Genomic DNA, 10,091 nt, shown 5'->3' with positions numbered 1-10,091 from the left:
TTTGGTTTTTTGAGACAGAGTCTCACTATGTAGTTGAGACTGACCTGAAACTCACTATGTAGCACAGGCTGATCTCAAACTCACAGTGATCCTCCTGCCTCATCCTCCCGAGTGCTGGGATTACAGACGTGTGCCATCACACCCAGCATAAGACCCTATTTTAAAAGATAAAAAATGGGCTGGGAATGTAACTTAGTCTGAAGGCTTGGGTTCAGCCCCCTTGTAATGGAACAAAAAGTATATCAGGATGCAGTTATTCTAAGATTGCCTATTGTGCATTATAAAACATTTTTGAGATTTTAATGATTTTAACAGGCTAGTTCTTCGTATATCTGATACATTTGCTTTGTGTGATCCCAACTTCTGCATCTGCCAGAGAAGTGGATGAATGGAGCAAGCAGACTTAGTCTGTGGCACAGCACATTCCAGGTGTGCTCTAGCTGCTGTCTCACCCAGAATGGCAGTCTGGAAGTAGCTGCCTTGGTTTGTCCCTGACAGGAATGGTGTTGGAGGTGCAAGATGGAGGGCAGTGATAGTAAGAGTGGATCCGTAAGGTCTTGAGATGACCTCCCCATTGGCCATGGGAACCTGAGGAAGCTCAGTGTTTTAGTGTTCAGGGCCAAGGTCAACTTTCCTGACACTCCAGGACACAAGGGGTGGAGAGAGCATGCAGTGGGTCCAGGAATGGGGAGCCAGCTGTGTTGTCCTTGCTCTGCTCGGTAGCCTGCCTGCCTGTGTTTCTCACACACAGTACTCAGACTGAAAGTGTTCAGGAGTCTGCTTTGTAGCCTCCCTCACTCCTGAGGCCAAGAGTAGCAAAAACAGCATCTTGAGGCGGGCTAGACTTAAAAGAGATGGCAGAGGAGCTGCTGGCCTGCAGAGCCATGGCCCGTGTTGGTTCAGCAGTCTCTTTTCTGTCCCTCAGAATGTGTTGTCACTCTGACCATAAAAAGGGCCTGCTCTAGAGCTGTCACGGACTCCCGGGACTGTAAGTGGGCTTCAGTGACGAACTCGTCCCCATGCTATTATTTAACACTAGGTGTGTTTCACTTCATCATTTGACTGTCTTTAATTGGTTCTCTTTGCAGGGTGATCAATGAGTTAATTGGAAATCTTGTTGGACATCTTTATTTCTTCCTAATGTTCAGATACCCAATGGATTTGGGAGGAAGAAATTTTCTGTCTACACCTCAGTTTTTGTAAGTGTTTTTCCCCTCGTTGAACAGTTATTGTATTGCCCATGCTCTCTTGTATCTTGACAGGAGTGTCATGGGGGCTCTGATTTACCTCCCATCGGATGGAGAGGTTGAGGTGATAAATGACTTGCCAAGTCACGTAGGCGCAGGAAGCAAGGGATGGAAGCCACCACCTCGTTCTGTTCGTGATGCCCTTGAGCTGAGGACCACTGGTGTCTAGGCTCAGCTCAGACAACACAGCACAGCCCATACCATTCCATGCTGTGAAGCAGTGACTTGGGGGCGAGCAGGGAGCGCCCTAGGAGATGGTATCACCTGCAGTGTCACCTCCACCCATGGTTTCTGTTGAGGAAGGGGCAGTTGATATTTTAGGACTGAAATTTTATAGGAGTACTCAAAGTTAAAATAAAAAACAGGAGGTTTGGTTTGTGTAGTCCCAACCCCCTAGGGTTGTGTGCCTGTTCTTTATCTGCTTTTAGGGTTGATTCAAGTGAAGAGGCCAAAGCACTGGTGTTGAAAGTTACTTCTAGCCCACAGGCCTTAGTGCACGGCTAGGTGAGATGAGTGCAGTGCTGAGCAAGTCCTGAGTGGTGTGTGTGTGTGTGTCTCACACCGAGGGGAGGTGCTGACACATGTGTCCATGTAAGAAGCAGACCGTTCTGTCAGCCAAGCAAAAGGCTGTCGGAGAAGGAACCAGCTAAATTGCCATCTGGGTGTCACAGCCTGCCTGACAATCACTCCTGATCTCGTGTCAGGAATATGCAGTAATGGCTTGCATTTAAAAGCTTAAAAAACAACAACAAAAACTCCTTTCACATGTTGCTCATTTTAATGTTTTGCACTGCTGTCCTTCCAACAGGTCAGTGAGGGCAGCAGAACTTGAGTAATGCTCCTCTGCTCCTCCTCACACTCTAGGGGAATGTTTGTGCAAATGTTTATTGTGAACTGTAATATACAGAAAAGCATAGTATCATTATGCAGGTTTAAAAAAAATTTTTAAGAGAATAAAAAGAAACTTGTTCCTCTTTGAGCCTTGGGTTGCCTTTAGGCTGAAAAAACAAATGACCAATTTGCTTTCCAATTATCAAAGGACATAATAACAGCAGGTTTGAATGAATTTCTGATCTAGGTTTATCAAGTAGGATGACAGATGCATCAATTAAAAAAAAAACATGTGCTTTGGGGTGTAGCCAAGAGTTATTTTACTTTAAATAGCCACACTCTGACTTAACGGCTTACAGTTATTTCTTAATTGTGGACAACAAAGTGAGCACGATTCTTGAGGCAGAATCAGCAGCACACTGGAGCCTACCTTCACTTGAGCTTTCTCTGTTGGTGAAAGGCCTTCTGTTAAATTTTGCATAAAGATCAGATGACAAAATGTAGCTCCTTGCAAAAGCGTTACTGTTTTGAAATTACCATACATTTTTGTTGATTATATATAATTGGGTATCTTTTTATACTAATTACTTGTGTTTAATTTCACTGTCCGCTTAAGCAAGGGGTGAGGGGTGGCTTCCATATCATCTTAGTGTAAGTAGCAAAGCAAGACAGCCCTAGTGTTGCCTTTTTCAAGCGCTCTCTTCTGTTATGTACTTTGGAGGAATATTATTGTACCAGATGTTGTTGATGTTGAGAACCCAGTGCTTGGAGATACACTTTGATTTAATGATAAAGCTGAATTTGTTTAAAGGGTAAGAAATGAGTTATAGAATTCTGAGATGATTAGTATTCTGTATTCCATTTAGAAAATGAGTTCCATTTTCTCTTCTGTACACAGCTAATTTTCTGTTTAGAAGGGGCCGATGTCTTCTTTGGAAGGAGTGTGGAGGGCTCCAGGAGATAAGACTTCTGTCCTGTCCCAGCCGGAGGGGACAGGAAGGGAGTGGGGACAGTGCAGGCTTCAGAGCCAGGCTGCTGCAGGGTCTGCGTCCTGTCACTCCTGAAGAGCTTCACTCAGTCTTGCCCCACTGTTCTGTTTAGAAAGCAGGAGTGATGCTGTTGTAGTAACTGGCTCACAGGGCTGCTGTGTGGGTCGGATGAGGTGAATATATAGCTCTGGCTACTGCTGACCCATAGGATCACACTGGAGCTGCTTGCTCTGTGTGGGAAGTTGCCTGTCCCCACTTTCTGTGGTTCTGAGTGGGGCTTACCTAGGGGTATCAACGTATCCTCTGCCTTCAAGCAAAATTGTAAACACTAGGGTCTGATAGATGGAATAGATTTAAACACATTCTTGGTTTTCTAGGCAAGTCGGGAAATAGTCAAAAAATGCTATTGAAAGCATAGACTTGGGTTTAAGTTTTCCTTGCTTTTCTGTGACTCCTACTTATGTTTAACCTTTTTGGACCCCGTTTACCCACCAGCTAGGAGACAGGAAGGAAGAAGTCAGAGACAGATTATGAGTAGATTTTAAAAACATACCCAAACCCGCAAGACAGAAAGCCATCTTCCAGTCTCCCATGGTGGACTCAGCTGAGAGGGTCGTGGAAGTGCTGTGCAGGGTTCAACACATACAGCCTGTGGATTGGCCATTGGAAGCAAATTTAGTTTCTATTTTTTATCCTGTTTGGCCCATATTTAGATAGACCAAGATGAGCTCCGTCATTCTTTCTGCCTGTGCGTGTTCTTTTTGCTTCTATACTATTCTGCATATTATTTTATAATCAGTATAATAGAGTAGGAATTTAACTGAAAGCTTGAGACAGTTAAGAAACATGAAAAGCAAGTGCCCTCTGTGGTCAGACATTTTGCTAAGAGCTGAGAAGACAGTTAAATGAGACGTTGTCCCTGGCCTTTGTCAGCGTGACAGATGCCATGGGGACATGGGAGAGGGAGAGTGCTGAATGGCTAGGGGCTGTGGAAGTGACTGCTCTCTCTTCTGCCTTTGTTCCCCTCTCTGCTTCAGGTACCGCTGGCTGCCCAGCAGGAGAGGAGGGGTGTCAGGATTCGGAGTGCCCCCTGCTAGCGTGAGACGTGCTGCCGACCAGAATGGAGGAGGTGGGAGACACAACTGGGGCCAGGGCTTTCGACTTGGAGACCAGTGAGCGAGTCCCCTCGGGCCTGCCCACCAGCTGCTACACTCGGCGATATCTCCTGCCAGTGCTGGGTGTGCTTCACAGCCGAGTCCTCACCAGCGCTGTTGGACCAGACCCACACCGAATGTAGTCTTTCAGTATGAGACAGAATTTTTTAAATCTTGAAGGAAAATACAAGTGTTCCTCAAGTCTCATGATTCTCATTGAAGTCCTTACTACTATGAAGAACAAATATCAACAGTGCAAATTTCAAAACTGACTCTATTTTGGTGTTTTCACTTCTTCCCTTTCCATCTGAAAAACTGGTGTCAGCAGGCCCTGGTCTGCTGGCACCGAGCTGGGCATCTAGGGTTGGGTTACCCAACCCCAGTGAAGGATCTTAGCTCTTCCTTCACAAATGCCTCCCTCCTGCTTTCCCAGCCCTCAAAGGCGGCTGCTCACGAAATGATTCTGCCTTTGACAAACTCATATTTATTGGCTTTGCCAAAGCTTGGTCACAAGAACTTATTCATGCAATTGTTTCCCCCTCAGTGGCAGGACTGTGATAGGGGAGAAGACTGAGCAGTGGACGAAGAACTTTCTCAGCTTTTGGGGTTGTGTCAGCCCGACAGCAGTTACAGCCATTTGTCTATTCAGATGTTTTTCTGGAAAGTCAGTGAGGGCCCAGATTGGTATTAATGAGGATTGTTGCTAGGCAGTGTTTTCCTGAGCCGAGTGATCAGCACTGTAGTGGTGTTGCTTGTCCCCCTGTGTTTCCTGTATAGGGCACGCTGGCCTTGGATACTCAGTAGTTGAGTTGTGTTATGTCAGGAGGTTCTGCCTACATAGGCCACAGAGTGCCACTCCCTGCAGAGGCTCCTGCTTGGCAACCGTCTGACACTCATTCTGCATGTGTGCTTGTTGCAGGAGGGAGGGAGGGCCTCAGACCCTGTTTCAGTTGTCATTTTTCTTCTGGCCTTGCCCTTTTTGGGTCAGGTGTTTCAGGTACTTGTGAGGAAAGTGCAGCTCTTCTGTAGGTAGATCATTTTTTAAAGCTAATATAAGCACATCTGAGTGAATGGCACATAATTTTGGATTGTAAGGGCTTTAGAATAATTTGCATTTAAAAGTTTTTATTATTTTGAGTCATGAATGTACATGTGTTGTGAATCAGACCAGCTTGGATACCCCAGCATACCATTTCATAGGTGGGCTTTCTCCATTAGAGCTTGGCTCATCACCAAATAAAGTTTTTTTGAAGGCTACAGACTTTGTTTTTATTCTGAGAGCAGACTGCTGGGAGCAGTGGTGAGTGGCTGCCACACTTGAGTCAGCTAGAATGGCTTTGAACAATTTGATCAGTTCCTGTTCAGAAAACATGTCCTAGCAGTGTGACTGCTCTCTCCCCCACTCTTCCTAAACAGTGCTGTGTCTTATACTGTGACATGGGAGCTTGAAGAGAGCAGTAGGGTGTACCTCTCCATAGGTAATTTACATGAGAAAAGCATACTCGGGGAGCGTCTGAACCTAGACTCTGGCCATAATAAAATTCACTTGTAAAATCATAGAAGCTGTCGTTCCGATGGCTTTGTGTTGCATATGTAGTCACTGTGCAGGTGTGGAAACTGGAAGATTTAATGGTAAGCGAGCTAGAGCCTCTCTTGGCCCTCTTAAAACCTGCCTGAGAATGGCTGTGCTTTCTAAAGGTCTACAGGTATGTATTTAGAACTCCTCAGTTCAGGTAAAATGCTCATTAAATTATTTCTCTTACATTTAGGAAGCTGATTATATATTGATCTTGTCTGGATTGCCTGTGTTTCTGGTATAATTTTACCAAAACAAGCTATATTTGAGTTTTGACTTAGCAAGGTAAGATGTAATAGTGACTTCCTTCTCTTAATGACTGAAAAAAAATCCATATTTTGTATGGACAGTGTCCCCTTTTGTAACTAATCTTTTTTTTTTAATTGGTAAACGTTGTAAATTAAAATGTGCAACTTGAAAGTTGTCTGTGTTAAGTTTCTGTACCCTGCTCTGCTGTCTTAGACATTGCACAGTTGACATGAGCACTTGGACTCATCCATGCTCTCTGTGCCTACAGGGATGTGGCAGCAGCCCTCCTCTGATTACCTCTGTGCGTGTTGAGAATCTCTGGGCTGATTCTTAGGAGAAGAGTTCAAGGGTTTGCATATAAGGAAGCAGGTGTTCCTGGCTTGCGGGCTTGGAGCTCTGCTGACCGTAGTGCCCTTTATGGCATTTCTGTAGCCTTGGCTCTTGGGTCTGAGCCCTGGAACTGCAGAATTTATGTAATCTTTCCATGTCATCCACAGGGACTAGAAAGCAGCTGCTGTGACGTTCTGAGCCTTTTCTGTCCTGAGGGTGAACGTCTGAGCCTGTCTGAGGAATCGTGACTTGTATATTTCATTATGGGGTGACAAGAAGCAATGGAGTTGTGTGTCCCTATTCTGATGCCAGAGAAATATTGAAACAGTAGGGAAGATCCCGCTTACTTGGGAGGGTAGCACATTGCTAATAAAATGATGCTGTGAGCTACCTTTTGTTTGCCTTTTGAGACAGACTCACTTAAGTAGTCCAGGCCAGCTTTGAACTCAAGATCTCCCTGCTTCAGCCTCCTCTGAGTGCTGTGATTACAGGCTTGTGCCACTGTGCCTGTCTCTAAGCTACCTTTAGAACGACGCTGGTCTACTAATAGGCAGTGTGGCAGTTGCCAGCATCTTTGTTGTCTGAGGTCCCTTTCGCACTTTCAGTAGTGACCACATACTCTGAATAATGAGGCCTGGCCTTTGGGAAGGTTACTCTTGTCTTCCTGTACTTTCACGTTTGGATCCTGGGAGGCTGGGCTGGGTGAATGTGTCTGCTTGCAGTTCTTGCGTGGTTTCCAGAGTGGCTGTGGGATTGGGCTGGGGGCTCTGGCCGGGGCTATGTCTTGAGGCTTCTCCACACACTCCCTTCCTCATATCTGGTCTCACCTCACATTTGCTCTTACACTAGTGTGCAGTGCCCTTGCAAATGATTGGGCTTCTCACCTGTGCTTTCCCAACCTAGCTTTGTGTGAAAAGGACTTGGGACTTTTAAGAAGTGAAAAAATCTTGGTCATTCCCATTCTACCTGTTTTTAAAGTTCCCAGTGGTTCTGATGTCCACCTAGATCTGAGAATTCATGTTTAAACAAACTTGTGAAATAGGTATTATTTCAGATAAGGAAATTAAGGCCCACAGAGACGAAGTCACTTGGTTAAGGCAGGCAGTTGGAAAGTGCTGGTGGTGTGTGGTGTGCTGGGAGCCCAGCTCTGAGTTTGGACCATCAGTGCTGCTTCTCAGTGGAGGATGTGGCTGGCCCTCAAGGTGTGGCTCTCCTCCATGAGGCTTGGCCCTGCAGGGTGTGCACACATCTGTTGGGTAAGCAGTTAACTGCAGTCTGACAGACCCCAAGGAGTAAGTCAGATGCTTGTCTTGGCAGAGCTTGGTCTTGGAAGCATGAAGGAATGAGATGAAGGAAACCCTTCACTCCACCAGAGGAAGCCGCAAGGGCTAGCGATTCGGGAATAGACATCTGTGTGGCTGGACATACAGAATGCAGCTAGGATGTGGTGGGGAAAGGCTGGAGGGGTAGACTGGGGTATGATCTTGACAAACCTGTGCTGTAATTGGAGTGGGAACTAATGCAGAGCTGCTTGCTGCAGTATGGGAATTGGAGAAGGCCAGGGCAAGGAGAAGTCACCACGGTGACTGTGTCTTGTGTCCTTGCCGTGGTGAGATTGGCATGAACCAAGGCAGTGGGATGGGCTGGGTGGAGGGAAGGCCCTGAGAGAAATGCTGAGACCTAATGAGGAAGATAGGGCTCATGTGAGGGGTCTCAGTGGACACTGGGGCTCAGTGTATTTTACCCCCCGAAATGGGCCAGGGCACTGCATTTATGTGTACCATGCCTTGGTGCTGGTGGCCCATCCTGAAAACCTAGCCACTCTTGGTAAATGTATTTCTGGGGAGGAAAACATTATGAACTTCAAGCCCATCAACTTGAAAGTGAACTTTTAGAACATAACTTCCTAAAATGGGGGCCTGCTCTGCAGAAGGACCCGTGAAGCAGAAGCAATCTCTGGGTTCCATTCTGCCCCTCGGGCCCCAGCTTAGAGTTTTCTCAGGGGAGACCGATCCAGACCTGCAGGTGGGGTTCAGGGCTTCCCTGTGAGGCACTGTCATCGGTGTCTGCTTTGTGCCAGTCACGCCATTTGCTCACTTGTCTCCCGTGGTCTGAGCTGCCTCAGGACAGGAGCTGCATGTTCATGGCTGTATCCAAGCCATGGCCAGTTGCATGCTTGTTTTTTATACCAAGCAAATTTGGATTGGGTAGTGATTTGGGTTGGAATTTGGGGAGAGAGCTAATGGCCTAACCTCCCAGAAACATGAAAGGACTTTTTATTCACTAAGGGAATCACCGACTCCTGAAGTGAAGAGTTTGGGAGATAATGGGAAGAGTGGATTCAGTACTTGAGAGAGGCAGTGCAGCTTCCGTTCACATTGAGCAGTTACAGCTGATGAGTGTGAGCACTTGGGGTGGCTGGGGGTGGAAAGACTTGGTGTGGACGGAAGGGAGGCGGGAAGATCTGGGAAGATAAACTGGATAGCATTCCCCCATGGCCTGTTTGAATTTACATGTATTCAGAAGCAGGAACCCCTGGCCGTATCAGGCAGGGAAACCCTTAAGTACAGAGAGGCATGGGGTTGCTAAGGCTGTCCGTGCTAAGCTCATGTGGCCATGGGGACCTTCACCTGACCCAGATGGGTCTGACCACCTCTTCCCTAAGGGTGTTGGCCTATTCCTGAGGGCTGGCACTGACACAGTGAATGTTCTTTTTTTTCTTATTGAGTTTATTGGTACATTTTAGGTATACAGTATAGTTACATTCATCATTAGGATCTTGTACCTTTATATGACAGGTCTCAGTTCTCATTTTTTCCCCTTATCCCTGCCCTCTCTTCACCCCCTCCTCCCCTATTTACAAATATTTTATTTTCATGTTCTCATTTTTTTTCCTTTTCCCTTATTACCTTTCCCCCTACCCTTCCCATTTCTCCTACACCTCTATCCCTTTTCTTCCTATTTCACATTGTCAGTTATCTCATTAGGATCTTATGTACCATTATAGTTTTTCACACCAGAGAAACTATTTGGTATTTATACATGTGTGACTTATTTATTTCACCTAGGAGTATATCCTCAATGTGTATCCATTTTCCTATGGAATGTTCTTGATAATTCAGAGCAATCACTGGTAGCTTACGGGATCCTTTGGATTGGTACCAACTCTCAATAGAAAAGTAAGATAAATCTGCCCTCTCAGCCAGGTCTCCTCACCTCTAGAGCAGAGGCTCTCCCCCTGTAGTGGTGTTGGGGCTTTTCATAATCACATGCACCAAGTAAGGGATTTTGTGGACAGACAGAGAATAGCTCACTGGTTCCGAGGGTCTGCTGAGACCCTCATGCAGAATGGGGGCCAGAGATCCAGGGAGCAGCATTGATCTCATTCACGTCTCTGGCTGGGCTAAACTAGCTACCTCTGCCTTTGATTCGGATTTTCTATCTCTCCCCTTAGGAATCAGCTCCGAGTCTCATTGATGGAGCTTGGACCTTGTGCTTTCTTGTGGGTAGGAATTGAGGGAAAAACATTTGACTGGCAGTACCATTATGACCACCCACAATTGGGGAGATGTCATTTTCCAAAAGCAAATCAAAGTGCTCTTGCTGTAAGGAGGAGAAAGTAGATACTGGATGCCTAAAAAGCCCTGACTGGCCAATAGTGTATGTAAACCACATATTTGGCCCCCTGGGAGGAGCCTCTGGCTTTGCTTCATTC

At 46.2% G+C, this 10,091-nt stretch overlaps 1 protein-coding gene across 2 annotated transcripts in view; it reads left to right on the top strand.

Moving 5' to 3' along the window:
* Window positions 1–5,478, top strand: part of Derl1 (derlin 1) — a 24,481-nt gene extending 19,003 nt beyond the window's left edge. For both annotated transcript variants that reach the window (XM_010605578.3, XM_019204746.1), the window contains exons 7-8: window positions 1,089–1,199; window positions 4,105–5,478. In XM_010605578.3, coding sequence (XP_010603880.1) covers window positions 1,089–1,199; window positions 4,105–4,243 — 250 coding nt within the window. In that variant the 3' untranslated portion in view covers window positions 4,244–5,478. The remainder of the gene's footprint in view (window positions 1–1,088; window positions 1,200–4,104) is intronic.
* Window positions 5,479–10,091: the final 4,613 nt, after the last annotated feature.

This window comes from Fukomys damarensis, unplaced genomic scaffold (assembly GCF_012274545.1).
Source record: "Fukomys damarensis isolate Sample0158 unplaced genomic scaffold, DMR_v1.0_HiC HiC_scaffold_5, whole genome shotgun sequence".
NCBI lineage: Eukaryota > Metazoa > Chordata > Mammalia > Rodentia > Bathyergidae > Fukomys > Fukomys damarensis.
The sequence above is the reverse complement of the archived record's forward strand: the minus strand, read 5'-3'. Positions and strand labels throughout refer to the sequence as shown.